This window comes from Aptenodytes forsteri, unplaced genomic scaffold (assembly GCF_000699145.1).
Source record: "Aptenodytes forsteri isolate BGI_AS27 unplaced genomic scaffold, ASM69914v1 Scaffold15, whole genome shotgun sequence".
Lineage (NCBI taxonomy): Eukaryota > Metazoa > Chordata > Aves > Sphenisciformes > Spheniscidae > Aptenodytes > Aptenodytes forsteri.
In genome coordinates this window covers 15,562,113-15,590,087 of record NW_008795129.1, presented here as the reverse complement: position 1 = coordinate 15,590,087, position 27,975 = coordinate 15,562,113, and the positions used below count along the sequence as shown (strand labels likewise).

General features: G+C 44.7%; 1 protein-coding gene across 1 annotated transcript in view; it reads right to left on the bottom strand.

Moving 5' to 3' along the window:
• Nucleotides 1-27,284, bottom strand: part of MXI1 (MAX interactor 1, dimerization protein) — a gene marked incomplete at its 5' end in the record, with an annotated part of 47,347 nt that extends 20,063 nt beyond the window's left edge. The window contains 2 exons of the mRNA XM_009278081.2: nt 10,422-10,451; nt 27,118-27,284. Coding sequence (XP_009276356.2) covers nt 10,422-10,451; nt 27,118-27,284 — 197 coding nt within the window. The remainder of the gene's footprint in view (nt 1-10,421; nt 10,452-27,117) is intronic.
• Between the last annotated feature and the right edge of the window lie 691 nt (nt 27,285-27,975).

The window sequence follows — 27,975 nt, the reverse complement described above, 5'->3', positions numbered from 1 at the left end:
CAAATGCGCGCTGCAGGCCCCTCTCAGCCCCATCTTTGACAGCTTCACAAAACACCCCATAAGATTGAAGAGTGCGGTTTCTTGCCCTCCTTTAGGCACAGGGCCCGAGCCAGCTGCAGGGGCAGCATGCTGAGTCTCTGGAAAGCGAAGGGGAATTTTGCCTCTCTGAGCTATGACCCTGGTGACAGAACAAAAGATCTGCTCCAGAGTAGCAGTCGTAGCTGCTGCGTGCAGCTGGAAAAGGGCAGTAATGCCACGTGTGTGGGAGCAGGTAGGCAAAGTAACAGGGAGGATCCTGAGGCATCTGCAAGGCACAGTTTCCACTACCAGAATGAGACAATCCCCTGCCCTGCGGGCTGGCGATGAAAGGACAGGAGCAAAGCTAACAACAGGAGGGGGTGCAGGGAAGAGGAACCCTCACCCCAAGATGCTGAAACCAGTTACACCCCAGTCACCCCAGCGAGTTTCTCTGTATGCAGTTATGCAGCTGCAAACATGGAAAAGAGCAGCCAGCTCTGAGGAGTGCCAGGATTCAGTCTACCAGAAATACTGGAAACAAACACAGATCAAAGGGAAACACCAAGCTGTATACACAGCTGGGGCTGTCTTCCCCTGTTAAAAGGAGTTGGGCATGTAGATTTTAACTGCAAGCTCTTTGTGTGTGCTTGCACGTAACTGTGTGCATCTGTGCAAATGCGAGTACTCACCCCACATTCAGTCTTCTTGACATTACCAAAGTGTAGCTAATGAATGGTATTTTCCAAGCTGTGTGGAAGATTCTCATACAGCTGGGCAAAATCTGACTGCGCAACCCACAACTCAACCCACCCCATGGAACAAGGCCAAATAGGTGGGAATGAAAGACATGGGAGATACAAAGCCACTTCTTTTTAACCTCTGATTTCCACAATAAACCTGCTACACAGCTCCCCCTTTCAGAATAACTCATTTGAAGAATTTCACTGAGTTTCCAGAAGGAGCAGAGCACTTCCCATTTAAGGGCTGGACTTTGGCCATGTGAAATTACAGTGAATTACTTACTCCAAGTGTTGAACAGGTTGTGTCTTTAAGTAGCATTGGAAAATCCCTCCTGGGAGGAAAACATGAAGGACACATCACCCAGAACTTCCTCAAGGTCTGGGATAGCCGGAGCAATCCCTGCACAATCCAGCTCTGAGCAGAAAGAGCAGAGGAATGCACTGCGGTAGCAGATGGAAATGCTGGCAGCTGCCTGTTCTCAGGTCCTGAGATACTCCTGGCTGACCAGGCTCTTCTTCAGGGCTGGGGACAGGCACGGTGAGCTCCTCAGGGCTGATCTCACCTCTGAACCCTCCTGTTCTGTTCCTTTTCTCTCCTGGGCTGCTCATAGGGAGATCTACCCATACACAAATAAGCAGCAAAATCAAGTCTGGCATCAACTTTATTTTGCTTTCCACATATCCCCCCTGATGGGCATGTGGCTTTGCCAGCTTTCATGCTTGTAGAAGGGTCTTTGCCCTTTCTCTACAAACAAATATACCTGCTTATTCACATGAAGAATGGTGTCTATCAAATGCCCTCCTTTCGGTGTTGCATTATTCACTGTCCTGGACAGTAAGCCGTTTGGTGCAGGAACCCTTGGCACTGCTCTCCAAATGACTAGGCACAACTACAGCACTGTAGAGACAAGCAGGGGGAGCAACAAGTGCCCAAGTGAAGGAGCAAGTATTCATTTGAGAGTCATTAAGAGCTGTGCTTCTAAATGATTCAGATGCTTTTAGATATTCCATCCTAGCTCAGCAACCAGTCAACTCAGAGATAGCAGGCTGCACTTGACTTTATAAGCATGACTAAGTTTTGTGCAGCTGTTTACTACCTACCATGATAAAAAACCACACCCTTATCATACAAACTGTTATCAGCCTGGACCATGCGTGAACCCACTGATACCATTCAGAGAGTCTATTTCTATGAAAGTAACACTGCATTTCAAGCTCACGTCCTGTTTCCACTGGAGGTTTCAGTGCGTAAGCTTTTTTGTATCAATTTCTGTAATGCCTCCTTCAGCCCCTCCTGGGCAGAAACCCTTGTACAAGCAGTTACAAGATCACTATGCAACTGCTACATAACCTTTCCTGTCTCACCTTCTATGAGCTGAACATGCTCATTTGTGAAATCTCCCATTCAGGACAATCCCTTCTTCACCTTGAGTCTTCAGGTACTCTACTTAAACTCCTGGGCAAAAAAATAAGAGCAAAAAGCATCCATCCTTTGCAGAAGCTTTTCATTTTTCCCTAAATAAGTGATGTTGCTTTATGAATGCACTCTCAAAGGTAAATAATTAACAGGCAAGAGGGACAGAAAATCTTATTACTCTGCTAATGGGAAGTGATGCTCAGGCAGCAGTGTACACATAAAGGATACCTTCAAAAGGCAGCCCTTCATTTTTTTTAATGGAACATCGGGCAGAAGACCTGACTCATCCCATTGCTCTGGGATCCAGGGATTCCTCAGTGCTCCTCCAGACTTGGACAAATCCAAAACCTTTATATGAGATGCAGCCTGCATCTGACAGACTCAAGTGCCACCTCTGAAAAAAGGGATACTCCAATTTTGCAAAGGCACTGTAAGGATTTACCGAAGAGCAAACACAAAGAGTGCTAGGCAGAGATGATCTGTATTTCTACACAAATTCAAGCTCTCAAGACACACAGGGAGGGAGGCAGGTAGATGACACCATCTACTGCTATGCTCTGCCATGGCCCTGACTTAGCCCTGTCCACATTACCCGATGGTTTCATGGGAGGAAAATTCCTGACCCTTGGTTGCACATTGCTCATTTAATTGTTTTATGGTTGTCACATGCACTGTTTGGGAGGAAACCTGCCTGGTCTGTTTGCCCACAGCTATGCAAACTGCTCGGGGTGACCAGCACCATTTGCAGCCAGGCAACTGCGAGATGAAGCCCTTTGCTTTCATTTCCCAGACAAGGGTATGAACACCTGTTACACACTTGCACTACCCACCACAGTGCCCAAAACAAGGGGCTAGACCATACTGCGCCAAGCCCCACCAGCCGCCCACAGCAGCAAAGGTACCTTCAACTTTGTGCCCCTCTTCTCTTTTCAGATGGGAGAAGGCGCGAGGGCAGCAAGACAGCGTCATGCAGCACCTCCTGGCCCTGGGCAACACTGACAGGGAGGACACTGAGGGGGACACAACGAGTGAGGATGAAGTTCTGAAGGAAGCAGAAGTGGGAAAGGGGAAACTTTTGTGAAGGAGAGAAGAAGCAAGCAACTGGCTGGAGATGTGGATCAATGAAGCAAAGGAGTGGGTCGATGCAAACTTGCTCCCACATGCCCATTACTCCAGGCACTGGATCCATGTGTGTTTCTGCTCCTCACCTGTTAAATGGGGGTGTCTGACTCTTCCCACCCCTCCTTGGCATATCATAGGGTTATAGGTTCTCAAAGTTGTGATACTTGGGTAAAAATGGGCCACATACAGAAAGGAGAATGAATAAAGTTTCTTGCCTACATTTCCTATCCCACGCTGAATTTCCTTTGGTTATCACAAGTCTGCATGGGCTACGTTGCTATAGTACCCTGAACACACGTACCAGATACAGATGTAAATCAGCACACAGAACTCCAGCTTCTGCCCCAGGAGTACAAAGTCCTGAAACTTGTAGTTAACAGGTAATCTGTCTCAAAAATTATATTCCTATTACCTCATCTTCTCTAAGGCAGCAACTCCCCAAGTGGCTTTTAGCTAGTAATGCTTTCAGGCCCATGAGCAATGTTAGTCACTTGAACAAGAGAAGTTGTTGCGTCAGAATTTCTGGCTCTTGGCACTTCAACAAACAGCACCCCAGGAAAAAAAAACAAACAAACCCAAAAACCAAAAAGCCTGCAAAGGCTCCAGAGATGCATTTGGGAGATATGGCAAGTAGAGCCCTGACATGGTTGAAAACTGAGCCAGGAAAGCTGAATGCCTGACTTCCTACCTGGGGCCAGATTCTTCCCTGGTCCAAGCTCACTGATTACAGAGGGGATTTGCCCAGTCTTTGATTTTTTCAGGACAGCCATAAGCATACCTAGCTGTAGAGGGGTCAGCCTGAAAGTAAACTGTGGCAACACACCCAAGTAGAAATTCGAGGAGGCAAGTTTGGGAAGAGGTTCAAGAACCAAAGCTGGCAATGATGCACTCCAAATCAGATACCATCTAAGTACATAGGACTGCTTTCATTACACATCCACAGCAGCTACCAGACCCCCTCCTGCCTCCCTGAAAGCAGTAAATAACCAGTAATGCACCATTTGATACCTCTTCTATTAACTACTCTGGAAATCTTAAGCACAGGACGCTGAATGCAAGAACACAGACAGTAAGTGGGGAGACCTGACTGCAGAGCATGTTTCTTTCTAAGATGGGGGTTTCCTCTAAAGCCTCCCTTTATCGAGGCAAGGCCAAGCAGATTGTGCTGACATTTCTTTCTACACTATGGGAGGAAAACACATCATAAAGTGTCCCTAAAACACATCTTAGTTGAGAAGTGTTTTGTGATAAATATCTGTTTCTGAAAACTGGCTTATAACAGTGATTTTGTTGTGCAACATTGTTGAAACAAAAACATTTTGCTTTGTGACAGTTTATGCAAAATAGTATTGTTCTTTTTCTTCTTCCTTCTCCAACTGCTATTGGCTTCATAGGGGAGGTGCAGAGACCTAGGAGCAGAAAGGAAGGCAGGCGTACATTCATTCTTCACTGCATCACTTTGAATAAAACATAAAAAATCATATTGGAACTAGAAATTCCAATATGAGCAGTACTGAAGGACTTCCAACAAAATGAGGATCATTTTGTTTCCTTCAAATTTTGGCAAGGAGACTAACTGTCCCTTTTCAGCAGCTTTACTCAGAGTTCAAAATGTTCTGCTGCCCAGCCAACGTGAAACAAAGCCTTCGCAGACTTTTGATTGTAAATGAATTGAAACGCTGCTTCTGCACAAGGAGGCACTTCTCATGAACAAATGTGGTGGTCAGCAAAAGAGACCAGATCACAGTTTTACAGCATCTGACTGGTGAGTTCCCAGAGCACTGCAAAGAAATAACCACAGTATAGCAAAAGGCAGATTGACACTAAACGATAACTGAGCCTGAACGTACCCAGAAAGAACATCTCTCCGATAGCTACTCCACAAACGACAGACTTCACTCTCTCCAGCTTAAGCAAAATCAGGCACAGCAGTGTAATAGTTATCCAGATGTCCTAGAGGAACATGTTTCAGCTCTGCTGACAGTTGTTAGTCCCAGCTGAAAACGGAGGCATCTGTCATCCAAGATGACTAGTCGAAGACAGCTAGCTACCTCCAGCTCTTGTTCCATACTGGCCATGGAGACAGGAGGGTTTAGCTGCAGTTCCCACAAGGAGCAAGTTGGATCAGTGCATGCTCTGACCTTTGGATGTGTCAAATAAAGATGCATGTTCAGCTGTGTTGGCCACGGTTTGACTGCTGCAGGGAACATCACAGGTTCCAAGTTTTATTAATGAGGAAAACAATATGTACTGTCAACATTTGCTACATGAAGTTAACATGAAAACAAAGCCCACTTCAGAGAACAAATGAAATTTACTGGATTAGTTTCTTGTTCCAGCTCTCCTGATAAATAGCATTGAACTCAATACCACATTGATTAGCTGGTTCAAGACAAACACTGATCAGATTGCCTTGGCAAGTATATATAGCACTACAAAAGCACAATCATCCATGTCTATTCAGAGTAGCAAGGATTCACTATACTTTCATTTCCCTTCCCTCTATCTTTCCCAGCCTAGACAGCACGTCTGCACTATTTAATACCAGAACTATTTAAATGCCCTACGTTAAATGCTTTCCCCTCCTCCTCTTGCATTTTGCTAATAGACACTCTCAAGCCCCTGTTCTCGAGAAACAGAACCAAACTGCAATTGCTGCAGAGCCTCAGAAGGCCCCACGTTTCAGTGCAAGCTGACCCAGGTCATGGTTTTCTCCTAAAGGAAAAACCCTGCTGAACATTTATCTCATTTGCTACCTCAAATATGCAACCTAGCATTAACAGTCAGCTCTGCGTGAGAAACCGTTTTGGAGAAACACTCTGCAATAAACAGTCTCTCATGTTAAAGAGAGAATGAGTGGGGAATCACGGAAGATAGATGGAGGATCCTGGTAAGAGTCAGAAAGGCTAAAAAACACAGTACTCGATCACTGCTATGTGTCTGTCTTCTTCACCTTGTTTATGATCATCTCAACAGATACCAGAGAGGAAAGATCTTACATCACTTCACTCTGTGCTTTTACACTAAACACAACTCTTTAGCAACTTGGTTTAGAAGTAGTTTTGTCTCCTTTAGACTTTGTCCTTTTTCATTTTAAACAAAGTATTTTTGCAGAGCCACAAATTCTGTGAGATCTTCAGAAAATTCTGATTTCAGTGATTCTCCCAAAGTCTCTTCCCCTCCTCAGATCTATCTCTTGTTTGAGCTAAATTATTGTTACCAGAAGAAAAATCTGCCCTAATAACTCATTCCTTACCCAATTACTCAACTTTGTTTTCCTTCCTTCTGCTGTATTACAATGCAATCATCACCAAAAACAAATAGATCAATCTAGGATATACAGAAAGACTTTGTTTTTTTTTTTTTTACATCTGATCGATAGCTTTACAAATATCTTTCTTGTTCTATTAGGAGACATGACTCTTCTGACAGACATCACCACCATGTTGGTCTACCAGAACTGCCACTTCACAAAGCAGCAGGAAAGTCATCTCAGTGCCGTGTACCTTCTCGTCATACCACACTGACCACATCCTTCCAAAACTGGCGTGTCTAAAATGTTCACAGAAAACAGTTAATTCTGCTATCTGTATAACACACACCATTTAACTTAAGCCTGAATTTTATATATTATCCTTTTTTGAGAAAATATTACACTACTAAAGTTCATCTTTAAGTCACTTGCTTTATCACGTTTTCTTTTAGAAAATGATGGGGTGTTGCTTACAAATCCGTTTTTTGGTAGGCGTGTTAAAGGACTAAAAAGTATTGTTTTAGTTACGTCTTGCAGCAGATGAGAAGCAGAATACTGGTTTCTTGTTTAAATGCAAGCTATGACTCATCCTGGGCAGAGATAAACTGAAATGCATACCCATTAAATAAAAAACACAAACAATTTTCCAACATGAGGATTAATGACAGATAATAACTATAAATTAACTTTAATCTTTTATAAATCAAACAAAGCCCCTTATATAAATGTCACTGAAATATTTTCAGATAAAAAAACCAAATCAAAGCAGAAAGAGAAGTCACTTAAATATTACAGTTAATATTCGGTACCAAATCAAACAGCTCCTTAGCAGAACCACTGGAGCGTTCATGAAATATTTCAAGACTAAGAAAAGGAGTGGAGTTTAAAACATCGCTTTCATTTTTTTAAATATATTTTTAGCTACCTTTTGACATCAAAGGGGTACAAGATTCTTAATCCTGATACATTGAAACATCATCAGCTCTGCAATATTGAGTCCAAGTTAAATCACACATTCAAAAAGGAGGAGGAGAGCATTTTTTTTTTCTACTATTCTCTTGCTACTGCTTGAAAGAAACTGTGTAATTGTTGAATGGGTTAAAAAAAAAATTTAACTGAACATAAGAAGGCTGCTGTTCGCAGACAAGAAGGGAAAAACCAGAGTCAGAGACCTAATAGTGGACAATTTTGAAAATTATAGTGTGTGTCAATAATGGAGATAACAGAGAGATTCAAAAGGAATAATCTCAAATAATAGGGCAAATGAGCACCTGCCAGCCACAAAGCCATTAGTATCAGGGCTTTTATCTTTGCAACAGTTAAGTCTAGAGACACTTACAAACTTAATGACACAGCAAATAAAACATGGTGAAAATCTAACCAGGAAGCAATCCCCTTCACTCAGAAAACACTGCTGTGGAGTTTGAAAATAAATGCTTCCAGTATGAAACTCACTGTCCAAATCATTGGTAACAAACACTGCAAACCCAGCATAGCCACTACAGGGTCTAGCTGGGTTTGCAGATGTGTGTAGCTGATCAGGCCATAGCACCTGCATTAAGGGACAGACAATCCCAAACCAGAAGCAGCGGGCTCCTGACCAAAGATCCCAGATATAGGAATTTGCCTGTACAGACCACCCAACGTGATCAAACCCATGTCCTTCCCAGAAAGATGAAAACCAAGGGCTTGTATAGGAATTTGCCTGTACAGACCACGAAACGTGATCAAACATGTCCTTCCCAGAAAGATGAAAATCAAGGGCTTGTAAAACCATGTCTGAGACACAGATCTGGAATACCGTGCCTCGGGAATGGGAAGCCCTGGAGGAAAAACCTTGCTGAGAAGGCTGATGGTTAGGAGTCTGGAACAGGTGGGGACTAGGGAGCATAAGGAGAGGAAGAGAGAGATGATATTACACCAACTGGGAATGGGAAGACAAATTCTGTAGCAAGGAAACAGCTCGTCAACATTCAGAAAAAGGTGGCATAAGGGCAAGCACAGGTAATATTACTCCTCTCACTAGTAACATATGTAACAAAGTGCTGGACAGTAGTCAATCCTCATGATATCCCCACCCCAGGTAATACTGCTGTCCTCAGTTAAAGACAGGGAATCAAGGCAGAAACGTCCTCAACTCACACAGATAGTTGGTATCAGGCATACCCTAAACCCATCAATATTTGCCAGTCCTTAGCTGGACAATAAGTATGTAACACTAGCTGCTGAGATCTCACCCACAGAGAGTCTGAAGCTTCACTGCCTGCCCCACAAGCCTGAGGGTAGAAAAAGATAGTCACAGATCCACGCAAACTTGGCCAACTTGAGAGGACCAGGTTGGTACAGGGAAGATGGAGAGAGCTCTGCTCTAAAGTCATACTGAGGGCAAGCAGCATTTGCAGTAACAATTAGATATGCAAATATGCAAATAAGCACATTGAAAATTAGTGACGGCTTACTGTTGTCATGGAGAAAAAAGTACCCTCCATTCTGGGTTAGACCCAAGCACTGCATTTTCTTTCCCTCATTGGTAAATAAAACTGTAGAGAGCACTGGAAAACCCAGGAGCCAACACTTCTCAACACAGCTCAACCTGGGACTGGAAAGGTTGAGAGTCGGAGGCGAACAGAAGAGCAACATAACCCAAATAAAAAACCTCTCTGCATCACCCCAGAAAGGCAGGACCAGGACAACTCTGTAGACTGTCAAAGCTACCAGGAGGTAGAAGCACAGCCTGGAAGAAAACACCCACACTATGCAAAGGCCAAACTGCTTCCCAGCACTGCTGCTGCCGGCGAAGGCAGGTGTGGGGGAAACCGAGGGCAACGTGATGCACAAGGTACTCAGCTCCAATTCCATTGAAGCTACATGGGAAGATCTTGTCTGAATGGAAATACACACTGGCTCGAAGCCTCTGTGTATCTTTGCCCATCCTTACAGTGCTCCAATCCCTTGTTAAATGATGGCTGCTAAGAGGGAAGAGGAGGCAATCAACCTATTTAGACTCAGTTTTCCCACCCTGGGGGTTTCTTCATAGGAGCAGCTGGCCAGAGCACTGCCTTTGTTCCAGCAGACACAAAACACACAGACACCCCCCCTCAGCCCTCCTCAAATCCCACAGAAGAGCCAAGATAAGTTTATAATGGAAACCCTGACACAACCTTAACTACAGCATCCTGAATGGAAGGCGATAATCTGATCTGTGTGTGAACTAGCTCCCCTTGTCTCAACGGTATTTATCCTACTTTAACTCCTGTTACAAAAGGGTTGAGTCATATAGCAGAGCTAGCCAAGTAACAAAACTGCAAGGCTTGCTAAAACTTCAGATTCAAGGATAAACAGGCACAATCCTAAAACAGGTTAGAAGAGAGAGTCTCCACAGGAGCGCTGATAGCCAGACCTCTGAGCCTCTGGACAATGGTATTTTCTCCCGTGCCGCAGAGATTATTACAGCCCAACAGAGGGGTGGGAGGGAGAGGGTGTAGAGCACAGGGCGCTGCCCTTCGGTTCATGGTAACACATATTACCCAGGGCCCAAGAAACCCGATCCCGTAGCAACCTCATGTATGGAAAGTGCCCCAATCAGATTTCACTGTGTCAGGAGAAGAACAGTATTTACTCTGCATACAGATTAGTCACAAAACTGGGTCACTTCTTGCCTTTTCAGAGAGAGGGGAAAAAAACAGCCAAAACCAAGGCTTCTTTTTCAGATCTTTTTGTGTCTTCCCCCCCCGACTTTTAAAACTACGTGATGTAGTGTGGTCATTCACAGCTGTCTAAGCTGATCAAACAGCACCTGCATGCGTAAGGTTAAAGCACGTTACACTCACTAGGCTTGCATTTCTTGGAATTCAGCTCATTAGCTACTTACCGGTTCTTTTCTAGTTCGTTGTGCGTAGACCTGGAAGATAAACAAAAATTTGGATTAGTCACCTTTGATCTCTCAGCACCAAAGTTCAATCGCTGCAAGCTGTACACATCCCCAGTGGCATATCACAGAGCAAAGCCAACCAACTACATACATTAAAATCTATAGCTATAACCTCAGCCTCCCTGCTGACAAGAGACTCCTCCCCTATTTATCTGCTACGTGCAAAGCTGGTACTCTTACTGGTGCTACCGAAAATGTTCCCTAGAGACTCAAACACACCCAAAATCCCAAAGACAGGGAATGATTAGACCAGGGGACCAGCATCAGCCACTTCCAGACTACTTCTGGCTCTGCCACCAACTCAGTACAGGACTACAGTTACATTTCTTTCTGCTTTAGTTTCTCCATCCACCCTGTAAAAATACTGGTATCATCTGCTAACACAGGAGCTCATGGAGTATTAATTTATGCACATCAAATACATGGGAACCGTCCAGCAGAATTGGCTCTGTAAGGACAACCTCTGGAGCCCTTCAGCGGTCACATGCTAGATTTAGCAAACTTAGTAGAACTCCAGATATGGCCAGCATTTGGGCACATAATGGGATAGCCAGTACTGCCATGTTTGCAAACATCAGCGGCACTGACTAGCACTTTTAGGATGCCTGGAAACCCCTCAAGGATTGAAACAGCACCACCACAGCACTAGCTTGCAGCGAAGCAAGTGACCCATAAAGTGGCACTGTGACCACTTGACAAAGGAGGGGGCTTTGTCTTTATACCTGCCCGACACGCCAAGCACGCTGCCAGCACTCCCTAATTTAGAGCTCACAGCTTGAAAAGAGACCAACTAGAAACAAAAGGGAAACAGGCAAATTCATTCTCCTTGTCTCTGTGATGACAGCACGAGTGGCAAAAAAATCTTAAAACCTTTCAGGATTTCTAGTCTAACGATGTTATTAGTAACCCAGGTAAGGCTGTTAAGGATTATTTAAAAAGGATAGCCATTTATCCAACATTTCTCTTTAACAGAAGGTCACCTTAAAATAAGAGTAAAAGGAGCCCAAGAGCTTAATAAAAAGGATCTATTTTCTGTAATTTGGCATCACATTTCTTCTGTAGCTCTGAGAAGATTATCCTCTATCCCCCATCTGGAGAATCCCACAGAGAATTCTACAATTAGGGAACTGAATGGAGGATGTGCTCCAAGGGAAACCCTGTCATAATTAAATGCTTCTCCAAAAAAGGGAGGAGGAGCGCTTAACAGGTGTTAGAACCTCATTGAAGAGGACGAATAAACCGTGAACGTCTGCGAAAAACAAGGTAAATGAGTCTTAGCTAGCCATGGCTGAGAGCTGTGGGTGGCCAGAGGAAAAACAAAACTTTACTGTATGTCTGTGCAAGGTACCCTGCGCAGCAGGATATGGGATACCCTAAAGGCAAGGCACGCTATAGCCAAACTCGTAAAGTGGAGGAAACTCACAAAGCAAATCCTTCCCTCCCAAAAAGAGAGGATCCCTAAAGTCTGGTTCCCAGGAATCAGAGACACAAACATAGTATTTAGTCCAGAAAATCTCCCAAATCAAACCCACATCCCCCATGGAGTCTAAACCAGTAAAATCTATTTGTCCAGGCAACTTGGATGCAAATTAACGTACCAGGGCTGAACTGAGGCCCTTTAAAACCACTGTCCATATGTTCTTTGGAACATGCTTATTGTTCTTATTTACTGTATGTTCCTGCAGGAGACTTTGCACTCTTTTTGGCTATGACATTAGCAGTTATAAAGCCAGAGATATGCAATGGCTTGAATTCCAATATTATATCGAGCCAATTATCAAGGCCAGCACTGAAAGAACAAAGTTTGGCCCACTGCTGTGAACAAAATTAAAATAGCAGGTTTTCCCTACTCCTCTCACACAGGACACTCTTTATTACCTATCTGCCTTCTGATGAACGAGACAACTGAGAGGGGTCACAGGCTTTTCACCAAGTCAGGAAATTTATGCTATGACTTTTAACCATATCGGTGGCAAGGGAAAAAAAACAAATCCCAACTCCCCCCCAGTACTTTCCCATTGAAGCTGAATGCAAAGAAAAGAATCTCAGCAATGCTGAACGAATCCTATGGGGATGTTACTTCTCTTACCTGCCTATGCTTTGCTTAGTCTTACTGGGGACATTCGGAAAAGTTCTAATTTTTCCTTTCATCTAAATTTAGGAAAAAAAAAAACCAGCACCCCACTACCACCATTCACTAACTCTTATTTTTCTGTGCCAGTTTCCTTTTGTTTGGACAATGGATACAGAAAAAAACTCCTCTCTCTTCTGTTCATAATTCATTTCATTTTCTGTAGCTCCTGATCTAGAGATTAATTTTCTCTCCACGTCTTTGGGCTGCACATGTTACTAAGATTTATTTGGAGTTAAACAAGGACAGTGCTGTCAGTGAAGTGGAAAAAAAGTACAGGAACCTCTGTTGATACTACATTCAGAAAAAAAAATCTTTTAAATAGGTACAGAAACAAATGTAACTGGACCTCTTTAACCAAGCTGGTCTTATCATCAGCTGAGAACCTAGAGTATCACCAGACTGAAATCAAAGCTCCATCCTTGTATGCCATCACCAGCTTTTTGATGGGTACAGGATGAACACTACAGCTGTAACTATTGCAGCACTCGGGGAATGTTTCAGGGTTACTTGTAACACTCTGTGTTTACAACAGCACAACAGCAAGGAACTGGTGCATTCAGCCTGATGTGCTTTCCTGCTGTTGATAGTCAGTCACAGCCTGTGCCACCCAGTGAAATAAGGACACCGCGTTGAGCATGGACCAGAAACCAGAGGAGCTCACTTCCCCGCTGTGAGGCGGACAGGGCAAGCAGGACCTTGCCCCCACCCACAAAGCTGAAACCACAGCCATGTGGGTATCATGTTCAGAGAGAAAAACAAAAGCCCAAGCACATGTACCAGCACTGCTCAAAATCTCAGCTGCAATTTAAAAGTAGCTCAAGCACAAACCGTCTGCAGGGTTCTCATTTAAAAGTCAGGTTTCTATAGCAGTCAGTTCTTTAACAATAAATTTAAAACATCCAAACCGATAACTACCCCTAAAACCTGAAGGAATATTATATAAGGAGGAGGATCCTGCTGACTACATTTTGAAAACAGCTTGGGAAAAGATCAAGAAAGAGTTTTAGAAGCTTAACATAAAGGAGCCAAGCAAACAACAAAAAACAGGAGAGCAGTCCCCATCACGATTTTAAACAACAAAAAGCTGGAAGAGGAGAAACTGAAGTTTATCCCTCTTTACCCCAGATACCTGAAACTGCATACAAAATAGGAAAAAACAGGGAAGCAGCAATTGTCAGTCATTCTAATTTAAGGTCAGATGCAACAACCTTTTTGGGCCGGTTACTGTGATTCTGCCTGCAACCTTGCTATCCAACACTGTATCAAGGTGTTGCTGAAACATTAAACTACACTGAATTCCCCCAGTGAAGGAGACATTGTAAATAATTTATTACTTTATGCCATTTTCTTTATTTAAATAAAATTCCTTCTACCATGGTAGCAGCAGCTAAACTTTCCCTGAGCACAGGTAAGCCAACAAAACAAACTGCATCAGGGAGGAACAAGCTCTAAAGAGCACCGAATTCATTTGTCATTGGGTTTTTTACTGTAATTAAAATCACAAAGCTGCCACATGACATTAAACACAGCTGACCTTTCTGGTTTACACATTTAATATTGATAAATAGCCCAGCGAATGCATTTGCAGCATAATCTGCATTTTGGTTTGACTTCTTAGTGAGGTAACTATTTTCTACTGGGAAAACACAGCCATCAAGAGTTCCTGTCCTACGCAACACACAGGTGGCATTTAGACCCAATGACCCTGTCATCTCCTTGTACCTGGTCACCCTCCTGTCTGTATCTGGCACCAGCTCCTGACTCCAGGGGAGCCCAGGACTCCAAGAGCTCCATCTCCATCACAACAGAGATACCGGTGGCTCAAGAGATGCTGCTGGCCATAAGTACTGCCAGGTAAAGGGGTGGGGACCTGTTCCAATACATGTCCTTAATGCCAGCACAGAGCCAGTGCTTCTCCTCCAAATTCACTCACCCCACTCTGCTTTAGCAAGAGATTAATCAAGAAAGAAATATTCCATCAGGTTGTGCAAACTAAGGCACAGTTACCTGAATCTTGTTTAGCAAAACAGCAAGAACATCCATCCACAGACCAGGCCAACCGCTTTCTGTCTTACTTCACTCAGGTTCAGCCACCTCTGCTGCTTATGCACCATCACACCACATACAATCTCATTCTTCTTCATTTTACAGACCTTCCCACCTTCTGGCTCTGTTGACACCCATTCACTTGACCACCAAATTCCCCTGCAGGAAATGCCTTCTTCCATTCCCCAAGACAAGATCAACCACCCTTCTGGAACCAGTGAACTACATTACTACTTTCTCTTTTATGCAAGTTCTTCCTCAGAAATGACTCCTATTGGAAACAGCCAAATGACAAAACAAACCAAACAAAAAGGAAGGGGGATCAACAACTTTTTTCAATTTTAAATCCACCTGTGTCCACAAAACAACTTACTGGCTGAAGAACCCCAGTGTTTTGCCAGGGTTTCAAGTAGTAGTGGATCAACACTGTAAGTAGTCTATGAAACCAACTGCACAAGCCATAGTCTGGGAAGCCTACAGAGAAGCTCCACCAGTAGCAGCGGGTAAGGTTTTCAGCCCAATGGCAAGACAAACGATAGCTGCCCAAGAGTCAAATCTTCCTGCCCAGATGGAGATGCTCAAGGGCTGAGTTTCTAAGGGAGTTGCGAACCCACCTCACCTCTGGGAGCCCCAGGAGCCTGGCTCTCGTAGGGCTGCACGGGAGCCTTGGGAACACAGCAGCTTATGGTACTCAATGCTGCCAAGAGCTCCTACAGTAAGGAGCAGGATGCAGCTAAACAGGAGATGGCATAGCTGAGCCAAAGTCCTTCTGCCGCCATCCTTATACCTTTTGCAAGTACCAGCCTCAAGTCCAACAAAAACCTCACCTCAGCCTTGCATACCAGCAAATCTAACAAAACATTTCCTTCCAAGCAATAGTAGAGACAAAAGTTATCTTAGCCATTACTACCCCATGATCCCCCTACACTGTCTGGCCTTGAGGTCCAAAATAAATGCTTCTCCATGAGGAGCTGAAGTGAGGAGACAGAACAGACTGTTTCACCTTCTCATTGACGTCAATGGAGATGCACCAGATTAACCTGGCCCCAAACTCTGGCTAGTTTTTCTGTCGCTCTTAGATGGACATGGTATCAGATTCCTCCCAAGGCTCTGATCAAAGCTGTTTTCCCAGGATCAAGCCAGACCCTTTCCAAAGTTCACATTCTCCGTCTCCAACAGAGAAGGGGACGCAGCCGTACTGGCATCTGTTCGTGTTTATTCATCTTTGGAAAAGGAGAAATGGCCCCAGAGTCTGTTTTCAGCTCAACAAGGGGAAAAGGGCTCCTTCGTGCGGTTCACAACTGCAGAAAGTCACCTACCCCTGGGTTCCTACACAGTATCCTGAACACCTCCTGCAACACTCAGTCAAAAACAACTTTAAAAAGGTACACTGCACACATCCCTTGAAGAACTAAATGTCTTCCAAGCCACCTACAGTATTTACACAGCCCCTCTCAGTTTGGTACCTGCTCCTCAAAATCATTATTTGTTTGCAACACTTCAGAAATTAACTTTCCCCTAAGACTTCTTGTGCAGGGGAGACAACACCAACACACAGAAAAGCTAAATGATTTTCCCAAGGTCACACAAGAAGACTGTGGCAGAGCAGGGTACTTAACTTGGGTTCCCTGAACTCCAGATAAGGCTTGCATCATTTGGTTGCTGTTGTCAGGCATCCCAGAGAGACATCTAACAAGGACATTTGTGCCATCTGATTCTTGGGTCAAAGACAAAAAAATGACATAATCATTGTAAGCTGCAAGTGGGAAAAAACCCCCAACCAACCAACAACAACCCAAACCTAGACCAGCCCTCACATCTCGCCCACCAGCTGCCAAGTGAGCCAACCCTACTCTCAGACACCACTGTACGAGGTGCCAGAGAAGAATCTAAAATGGGAGCCAAGAGCAAAGTAATATTAGTTTACCAATAAAACTCATCCGATAGACACATCAAGCATAACTCCCAGGTGGGGAGGGAACTGCAGCCGCGGTCCCAAACAAAGCACACTGTTCTGTTGCTGCGTGTTCTGCTTTTTCAGCACAAGGGAGGAAAGAGCAGGAAGACAGCTCTTCCCTGCTGAGCACCACGAGTCTCTTCTAGTCCCAGAGCTGAGCTCCCCAAAACCAGAGCAACACCCCGATAAGCAGCACAAGGTGGCACTTTGCAGGGGAAGGGTTTTCCAAGCCAGGCCACACAACAGCAAGAATGTTTTGCATTCACTGCTGCAAACCGGGGCCAGCAAATAAGTTCCCAGCTGGCTTCCCTCCCCACTGTACAGGCTGGGAGCAAGTGTGCTGGTGTGGGCCTTCTCCAGTACCACCTGAGACCCTACGTGCAGAGGCTGGTCCTAGCCCCAAGTGCTACGAGAAAACTGTCCCATCTCTTACACTCCCTCACACAGGGCCCTGCATGGCGAAGAGGAACTGAGTTTGCTGAACAAGCAGCTATTCAATATTTTGTTTTCTCCTCATTGTTCAACGTGTGGCCTCAAGCCAAGCCCTGCTCTGAATACAGAACCGGTGGTTTCCTTACAGGCTTTTTGACAGGCTCACCAAGAGCAGCGGCTAGGCAGTTCACAAGCACGTTTATTGTCAAGCATTCTCGCTTTCCAAATTGGAAGCTAAGGAACAGAGAAATCAGAGTTGCAGTTTCTCGTCCCTCCGGGTGCCTCTGTGAAGACCCCCAAGGGCCTGGTTTTCTGGGCCACTTTAAATGTTCAAAGCACAACTCCTGCTGATGCCCCTTGTGGCTGTGCATCATCAGCACTTCTGCAGCTCAGATCCCAGGCTCATACCTTGGAAAACCACAACATGAGGAATAGACTATTTGGGGGTCTCCTATGACAAGCTGGGCTGAAAGGGACTTGCTGAACGTACACAGGACTGCTGACAGGGGCCAGGGCCAGGAGTGAAGTGAGTTCTCCAATGTGCCATTCACTGCTCCATCCGTCTGCCTTCTAGCTTCTGTGACAAGTGAGCAAAGGTCCTACAGAAACCACCTCCTTCCCTTCCCAGCCCACAGTTAACCCCATCAGAAGGGGCTGGTGCACACAGATCAGACACAAAGGCTGACCCATATTCATTTTGGGAGGTATCTTAGCCATTTCAGGAGAGAAACCCTAGCCCACCTCCCTTGGACATGCAGCAGTCAACATCTTCTATAATGATTTAAAACTTGGCCAAATTCAGACAGATTCTCACAGGTCAGGAAAAAGTATGTTCCTTGCCTTCACCAAGGCAAGATTCCTGTCTATGATCCATGATGCAAGGGAGTTTGAGCTTCTCATAGACAAATTAATGAGTTTTTGGTTTGGTTTTTTTTTTTTTAATACATTGACAAACCTATGCTTTTTAGGACCCGGTGAGGAGAAATGACAGGCAGCTTCACCATGGCACCTCCAAGCTCCCCCATGAACAGAGAAGAGCATGGCACAGAATGAGGACAGCAAAATACAGACACTTCCTCACACTAATGTCAGGTGCGTGCTGTCCCCCAGGTCTCTCCCAAGTGCTACCTGGGAAGGACAACCTCCCTACATGATCATCATAAACAGATCATTCGAAGCAAAATGAATTATTTAAGTAGAATGAGGCACAGACTTCATCCATCCCCTGCTAACACCTTAATATCTCTGTTAACAGAATTTTCTCTGTTGAATATTCAAGTGTATTACAGAGCAGAGTAAGGCCTCACACTGCAGAAAGCTCTATGCAATCCCTGCCCTGCTGACTTCCAGCAGGCTCCATGAGTCTAACTGCATGATCAGGGACTCAGTCTCTTCCAAGGCCACAGCAGAACTGGTATCATAGTTGCTGGTACTATCACGGCAGAGAGATCGCAGTGATTCACAGAAAGAGAAAAAAGACACAGGAGGCAATTTTCAAATCTACCTAGAAAACTTAGGATCCTAAGTCTCATCTTCTTTCAAACAGCCACAAGCTCCAAAACTCCAATTCCGCTTCCTGAAAACAGGATTAGAAAAGTGTGCGCATTATCCCAACGTACAGATGGTGTGAACCATATAATGTGCAGATGGTAGGACCCATGTAGGTCATCTGACGTGCCCAGATCTTGCAGTCTTTCAGCAGCAGACTCAGGAAATGATCCAAGGGCCCAGCATGCCAGCCCTTAGCCCTATACCATGCTTCTTCCCACACATAACATTACCCTTTCAAGGAAGATGGTCATATCTAGAAATAGCCTCAGCAATGTCATCTGCAGAGCAACAGTCTGTTTGGGGAACATGTACTTCTCTGCAACACGCATCTTCCAACCTAAAGAAACTGCCTTCAGATGCATTGGGGAAAATGAGCCTTTTTGAGTAAACGCCACCTGACTGAAGCACACTTTGTTTGAAAAGAAACTGATGGCATTTGTATGGCTGCGGGCCAGGCCAGACTTTCTTCACTTCTATTTAGACTTGTTAGTTATCTCTCATGTTACAACTATATTGCTGCAATACTGTGCCTGGAGATGAAGGGAGGGGAAATATACTTGAAAACAGGAAAATACATTAACACTACTGTTAGCTACACATTGTATTAGGGAAACTGAGGCACAAAGATTTACACAGGCTGTAAGAAAATCAGGAAGAGAACGCAGATGTCGTGATGTCTGGGGTTGTATTCTGTCAACACGGACATACTCATCTATCATTTGGGAGATCCATAAAAAAGGCAGGCTGAGAAAAATGGAAGAGGTCTGATTTCTTCTGTTCTTACAGTTCTGGCTCACAAGCAGCAGCAACTAACATGAAGGCAGTGAGATGGCTACCTCCCACTGCTCCCAGATGGCCAAGCTACTTCTGAAGCAGTTCATGAACTGCTGCAGTTTGTAGCCTAGTTGTTAAAGGCAAACCAGAACTGGTGCCATGTTACCTTACCATATCTATACATTGCTTTACGGCTGCCCAAGCAACTGGGCAATGACAACTAAAGTAATAGTCTCAACAGCAATCCCAATGTCATCTGTCCCTTCCCATAACTTTTCCCTTCTTGATGGTGTAACAGATGGAAGGAGATAAATGAGAAGTGTTCAGAAAATAATTGACTTATTTATGCAGAGGAACTTTAATCAAAACTGAGGCAAAAGAATAGCTCTCAGTCCACATGCCTGCTTGCCACAGAGCAAGCAGCAAAGTATAAACAAGTGATTAAGATAACTTTGGAAAACATCTAGGCTACTTCAAACTGGATTTGTAAAGCAACAAAACTGAAGTGACATCACTTTCATATCAGAGAATGGAAGTACAGTAGGGAACACAGAAATGAGAGATGGGAATATATCCAGCAGGATGGAAAAAGCAGGCCTGTTCCCTCTGAGCTGATCAACAAGGCAGTGTCTCATAGAGAAGAGATCCAGGCACAGGCCAGCCAAGTGCACAGCCCCAGAGACCCACAGCCTCTGATCAAGAGAGCCCAAAATAGTCAACAAAAACAAATCCTATCTTTGTTGGTTCAAAGGGGGTAGGGAATAGGAGCCAACACTCTCAAGAGGAGAGCAAACAGAAGCCAGTCTTTGAATTTGGGCAGAAGTTTGTCAGGAGGGATCAGGAGATGATCAACAGCAGGAACTCCAACAAGCAAGACAATTAACTCAGCAGCATGACATGGACTGGTCTGTTTGGGTCAGAAAGGGAAATGGATTTGAAAGCTCAACCAGGAGCGAGAAAGAAAAAAGTCAGTCTTACCTACAAACAGGGGAGCAGATGGAAACAACGCTACAGGTGACAACCAATTCACTGTCAAGCAAAGGATCAGGTCAGGTTAAACAAAAGCATGAAAGATAAATCCCTGTATGTGTTGTGGAGGAGGCATTACACAGAGAAGATACAAAAAGGGTACAAATGTGGCAAGAGGGGAAAAAACCCAAAAGACATGACAAACAAGGAATACTACTTAAACCAGGGAATTGACTGTACACTGAATACAACAGGAAGAGAAAATGAAGGAATTCCAGGAACAGGTTTGGCCCAGATATCCTCCCTACCATCCCAGGGCACCAGATCTCTCTAGGAGCTGGGGCTAACAACCTTCACGTTTCAAAAGACCCTAAGCACCAAAATCTGAAGTTTCTTGTCACTGCACCAGCACTGCTATCAGTGATGCGAATCAGCCCATGGCAGTTGCAGCACAGCTCTACCTGGGTAGAGTGCTGCAACATGAACAGCACGAGCCCTGACTAATAGTCCCACTGTTGCAAAACAGCATGCTCCCGTAGAGGCTTCCCCCAAATCTGGGAGGACAAAGGGATCATGAGCCTTCAGCCACAGAGAGTGACAATTCATGGCAGACAGATGCTGCAGCAGTCAATTATAGCTAAGTCGCAGATAACATCAACTGGGCCTGCTTCTAGTTTACACAAAGGCCTCTTTGCACAACTCGGACAGTCTAAAGAGACCACAAATTACATTTTACACCTACTGAAGGTATCGAAGTATAAATTCAGCCCAGAATCATGGGTTTCTGCATAGACTCCCTGCCACACAGATCTCCCTATGCATGGCTATATTACTAAAACACAAAGGAAAGCACAAACTTCAGCGCTGCAGGATCATCCCACTTGGAGGGCTATAAAATAAACAGGGTGACAAAGGGGAACACAGCAGGTTCCCCCATGGAAACTGCTGTATCAGCCCTAGCGCTTTTGGAGGCCTCATTCCTCACTAAGGAGTGGGGTTTATGCTTCTCGTGCCATTTGCTGGGTTCACCCTCACTTTCTGTATTTTGCCTGGTAACCTGCCAGTTGTACTGCAAAGCCAAGCATCACTGAGAAGACACTGCATACAAAACCTCACCGACATGGGGTATTTTTTTTTTCCCCAAATTGTTGGCAGGATCTCAGCTTCTGATGTAGATCAGCAGAGACAAGGAAAGGCACAACTTAGTGCCAGCAGGTTCAGAAACTCCAGCATCACTATGACTTGCTTGTCTACACCTGCAGACTGCATTGGGGCAAGTTACATCAAATGGGCAGATGGGATGGGCTGAGGCTAAACAGAGCTATTTGAGTACAGCCCTACTTGCCAACCTGCTCTGATCAACTGTACTCCAGTACAAACCTACAGAAGATAGTGGGATTTTAACAAACGGTGATTCCGCCTCTCGTGCACGGACCAGCAATCCATTTTCCCAGTCTAACACTCAAACTGTCATTATGCTTTCTCAAAAAGAAGTCATGCTCACACTTAACTATAGTCAACACTGCTGGCCAGTCCCTCTCAACATCTCTAACAGAGAAGCAATCATTAACAGCTTAGCCTTGTACAGTTTTCCTTTCTTGAAAAATTAACTAGCATATTCATGTATACTCTCTACTGGAAGGCAAGATCCCATCTCCAACCACTTCCAGACAAAATTTCAACAGCAGCACGAAGATTCCAGACAGTAATCACACTGTTTGTACATTATCAAAATGTGGCATAAATCAAAACATGGCACAGCAAATCTCATCCATTCTCTGTTTTACACATGTAGATTTGTACTATACGAACCAAAGCCAAGTCCTGAGCCATGAATAGAGTTCCCTGGCACTACAAGGCTTGAGACAGAAAGCACAGTCTCTATCCCCAGCATGTTACACAAGGGCCAGATTTTAACCCACCTACACACAGAGAGTCAAAACTCAACTCCCACTAGCTGTGGAGTAAGGTGTGACCCAGTGAGAGCGCAAGTGGCAAAAAAAAAAAGCCCCCAAACAAATAAACAAAGTATTATGCAGAAACAAATAACAACTGATAGAGGCTAGGAAGCAGCAAAGCTGTCAACAAAAAGCCTCAGAGACCAGCTCCCTGGGATGTGAGGAAAGGGGTAGGGGTTTCGTGCAGAAAAGTAGAACACCACAGGCTGACACAGCGATCTACTCTTTCACAAATTTCTTACACAAGACAGGCAAGCCACTCAGCCCGCTGCACCTCCTCTCCCCCCAGTAAAACCAGAATTACAGCACTGTCCTAACTCCAGAGGCCGTAGGAAGAACTAAAATTGCCAGGTGCTCAGTCATCAGCACAATGGGGGGGGCAGTGAACTTCCTCTGACAGAAAAGATAGAAAACATTTAAAACTATGCTTAAGCAAGTGTTCACCAACCCTCCTACTCCTTCCCTGCACAGCGAGGTACAGCTGCACAGCACTGCTGTTCTGGTAAATCAGGCTTTCTTGCGCACCAGACAGCCAAGGTTGACTTGCAGCTACACATGCCACATCCTTTTAGCTTCTGCGCCTGTGTTCGTGAACCTGTGGCACACAAAGCCATCACCTGAGGCACATGAGGTACCTAATGTACACCTACCTGCCCCCCTAATTCTTGCTCAGGGACATTGTGAGCAAATTAAGCTTAAAGCCAAGAGTACCTGAGGGTTTCAATAATACAGCCCCCATCCCTACCCTCAAAAAACAGCTTTAAAGGTTCTGAGAGTGGAGGGCTACAGAGAAGATTCAGCACAAAACCAAGTGATGGGATTTAGAAGTGTGGGAAAAAAGTTTCAAATGGGGCAGAGGAGAGCACAACAACAGAGAAAATGAGGAGCTGCATCACTAGAATAGCCAGAAGGGCAAAGAAACCCAGACACCCAGATTTTCAAAACACCGTGTCCAAAATGCCTTACCATACCCATTACAGCTGCTGATTCCAAGCTCTGCAGGCAACCTGCTGCCGGACTGTAGATGTCTGAAAAGCCCTTGGGAAGCAGCCTCAGACACAAGGGAGGATAACGGGAAGAGAGGAAAATGAAAGGAAAAGGAAACTGGACAGAGATCAAACCCTCCCCCATGGAACTGAGCAACAGATTCTTTGAGTGCCCTTAACAACACGGGCCTCCCAGGAGAGCTGAGGGCTCCTAGAGCCGCTGGGAAGGTGCTTGGCATTTCCCCAGGATCAGACCAAAAAAATAACAGGCTTTTCTACATGCCAGAGAGTCTAAATAAAAACAAAACACAAATGACAATCTAACATTGTAACGTAATTTCAGATTCCATTATAAATCTTAACTTCATTAAACTGATTGTATTATGGGAGAAAAAAAAATCATGTAGCATCCCTACTGTTTATTTTATTTCCTGCTGACACAACGATTTAAATTGATTAAAAAGTCTTCTCAATTATTTTACAAAATGTATAAATATCAAGTCAGTCTAATCCTAACTAACTATAATGAACCTTTCAAATAACTGGGTCTATTTGGAACTGCATATGTAGGGTCCGTAAGAGCAGTTTCCAGTGACATCGAATGCACAGAACTGTACTCCCAGCATGGACTACTTCATTTCTCTAGCAAGTTTTTGGAACTCGGCTTCTGTCCCAGAAACGTCTTCAGAAGGAACGAACATTAAATAAGTGATACTGTATGTTACAGTAAATCTCTCCTAATTTTTCATCCCAGTCCAAGAACCAAAAGATACTTTTGTCAAGAGCAAATTAAAAAAAGAGGCAAAATTAAATTCTAATTTAATATGGGTTGGCCAATTGATTTGCTTCATTTTTTGCTTTTAGCTACGTGTTAAATGGGATTTCTTTTTTTTAAAGTTTCCCTTGTTTATTATGAACTCCAGGTCACAATGACTGTGATTCTCCACATATTTTTGCAGGTGGGTAATTTTCAGTACCTAAATATCCCTGACTAAAGCAAGACGGCATATTTTTAAATATATTCAGGTTTTAACTCACAGCATGCAACACTAGGTCTTTAAAATACCCATGCAAAACACTACACATACATATAGATAATGTCCTGAGGATTGCAGAGGGGAACCCCTCTGCAGCAATCTGCATGCTGTCGGTTGCACAGCTGAGACAAACAAAGGAAGAGAGAACCTGAGCCAAAACATCCTTCTTTAAAAATGCATCACGTTAATTAGAAATAATGAAGTAATGTTTTCCCTCTTATCTGCACACCCCTGTTTGGGGTAGAAAAAAAATTATTTTGCTGGGACTGGGAGACCATCGTAGTTCTATAAGAATAAGATTTGCTCCACCATTGCCATCCAGAGCTGGGCTGCCTGTTCCTCAGAACTTTCTGGGTGTTTGTGCCGTGACAGCACAGAGCCTGATGGGAAGAAATAGCTGTCATGTCTGGGCTGCAAATGCTGAAAGGAAATACTTGGGATTTAAACTATGAATTAAAGAGCATCTAGGCTCTGTAAAGACCCTGCACCCCATAATCATGAATTATTTGGTTCAATAAAGACCAGCAACAATGCACACGTGTCAATTTCTAAAAGTGTATAAATAAAGAAAAAAAAAACCCAACTGTGCTTTGCCAAAGCTGCTTGAGAGACATTTTTACAGTAGGCTTTTAATTGACAAGATCTGCATGAGATCTAAATGCACACTTTCTCTATGCTAATTAAACATTTTGAGACAAAAGTAATCTAAGAAAATCTCTTGTCCACACACGAAATGTAAGTTTTGCCCCTCATCAAGGGCTTGATATTTAATTCAAAGTCCATTCAAACTCCACTAGACAGAACTTACTGAATTGTCCCTTTAATTTTAATAGGAAGGGATGATACAGAGCCTTCCTTAAACAAGGCTGATGCTATACTCAGCGTCACACAAAACACACTGCAGTGAATTTGGAGGCACCCTGAACTTCACAGTTGTCACTTCCAGGCACTGCAGCCATCTGGAAGGCCTGCCATCTCCTACAGCAAGTGCAAGGTGCTACGACTTGCACTAAAAAAACCTTCCATTTCCAACTGTGTGTGTAAGGTCTGAGCTCTCCAAAAGAACCGCTCTGGTCTCTGCCTGGAGCAGACCTGACGCTGGTCACTCCCCGAGGCCAAAACAAGCATGGAAGGCAACACACTGGGTAACACTCTAAAGCTTCAATTTGGCCTCAGTATTCCTTGTATAATGAAGGTTTTAAATAAGACTAGAAAGTACCTTTTCTGCTTCTCAGTTGCCTTTCCCCCCACATCAATATATTCAGCCTGTCATGCTAAATGGACCAGCAGGCTGGTCTCAGCACAGAAAGGTGCCCCATGAGAGCTGTGCCTGGGGGCTCTGTGCCAGCAAGGCATGCTGAGCACCCACGCCCCAGGGACGGGGAGTGCTCTGCATCCCTCTCTAGCCTACAGGCTGCTGGATTCGGTGCTAAGGAGCTCCTGAGGGGGATGTGCTTCCAGCCCTCCTCTGGAGAAGGGCAGGTTGCCATGACAAAGGCCTTTGAGAGAAAGAGGTGTGGGATGGAAAATAGTATGTGAGAAACCTAGAGGGAAAAATATAGATCTCAATTCAGCATTTGCCATCATTTCCCAACACAAAGTCACTGGGATTTAGGACTTCGGTTCATGGGAAACAGTAAAGGGCTACAACTGCCCTGAAATCAGCAGAGGCTAGATGAAGGAAGGAAGCAAATATAAACATACAGCATACAAAGAGCTCAGGATATGCTGATCCTGATGAAGAAAACTTCCCCCCAGCAAGGTGTCCTAACATCACTTCAAACAACCTTTATTATCAAATGCTGCCGAAGCAGAATCACTGCAAGCAAAGGCACCTTTCCCCTAGGCCTTTACAGGTCCTTCCCAATGGCCTTAAGAAAGCTTTAATCACCTGAGCCACCTGCCACCATTTTATGGATTGCACAGGCCTTGCTGCAGTAAAAGCAAGCTTGCAATTGCCTTTTCAAAATTATACTTTATGCTTCTAAAGTTTCTCTATCCCAGAAGGTCTCAACAAGGTCTGAACAATTCTACAGAAGGGAGCAAAACAAAACAAAAAGAACAGGAATGAGAGGGGAGAGGCAGATCCTACTACAGCACCAAGTGATAGGCTTAATCCTGTTGTCTCTTCTACATTTAAGAAACCAAGAAATATGGCATTGTATAATAAGAGAAGTGGCAAAAACATGGAGTTCTACAATTACCAAGCAATCAGAAAGCTGGGAAATCCCACTGCCCTGAAAGGCAGAGTGAAAGACAGCTTTGTTTTCCTGAACTGAATTTTTAACACGTTGTACGTAGCAGCCAGTCATCTCCCTCTCTCCCATTTGTTGTAGGGGATCCATTTCAAAACATCATTTCCTTGCTTCAAATCATGCCTGTCATTACAATCCCAAAGCACTCAGGCTGCACGCACGCTATCCCTTAAAAGCAGTGACTTCTGGGTTGGAAAGACATCAGCTGTGTATAATGGGAATAGCTATTGCCTACCTCCTCCCTGAACCCTGTGAACAGATCTCCCTATTCCCCTTCCCTCTGCAGCATCTGAGCTTTGGCACAGAGTCAGCTGGCAGTGCCACTTCAGATATAGCTCCCCTGTGTCCCCTCTGCTGTCAGCGCTATGGACCCAGAAGGGATGCTGTATGTGTGCGTCCCAGCTCCGAATCCCCCTGCGCTCAGACTCTTCCCATTTTTCCCACAGGGTAAGTTTCTCTCCTCTGCCTCCATCCTTCCTCTCCAGATTCATCCTCCCGGCCAGCCCTGCACCCCACGCTTTCCTGCCCGCATCGTACCTGTTGGCAATACTTGCATTGCTGCCACTGCCACTGTGTTTCCTTGCCCGGCTCAGCCTCCGCGTGGGCTTTGGGTCTTGTAGTCCAGGACTTGGAACTGAGGGGAAGGTCGAGGCATAGCCATGTTCGCATTCTGCATGAGAATCAACAGGTAGGGCATAAGAAAAGGGTCATTTAAAAAAAAAAAAAAAAGAAAAAAAAAAGAAAAAAAGAAGTCAGCAGGCAGGCCTCACCACTAACCCGTCAGCCTAGCTGGGAAGGCCCTTAACCACAACAGCTCAGGGAAATGACTGATGATGTATTCAGAGGGAAGTGGACTGGGAGGTGGAGAAAAGAGAGGAAGGGGAGTGTAAAGACTCTGCCAACCTTGGAGGAAGGACAGGACAACACCACTCAAACACCTGAAAACATCAAAAGAAAATGTGACAGCCCAGAGAGCACCTTGTCTCTCTCCTCCTGTCCAAGCTACCTGAACCGGGCAAACCAGGTGTATTTCACTGTGCCACCGAGGCCTCTGCAAAGCCAGAGCCACCCACCGCCATCCTTCCTGCCCAGTGGGAAACTTTCACACCAATCCCCACTTTTCCTTCCAGAAAACACATTCACCCCCATCTCCCCCTCTCTGCAAAAACCTTCCACCTCAGCCACCACCTCCAGGAAGACCCGTCAGCCCTGTCCCTCATCAAACCCCTCACTGTTCCAGTGATTTACCACCAGCAAACACTCACTCCGATCCCCTTTGCCAGGGCCACTCTCAGCCCTTCGTGGGGATCTCTGACCCCAACCCCGCTCCCCCCACGGAGGGCCGTTATCCCAGCACCCCTCCTCCCCCCATTACCTCTCTCCCTCAGATACTCG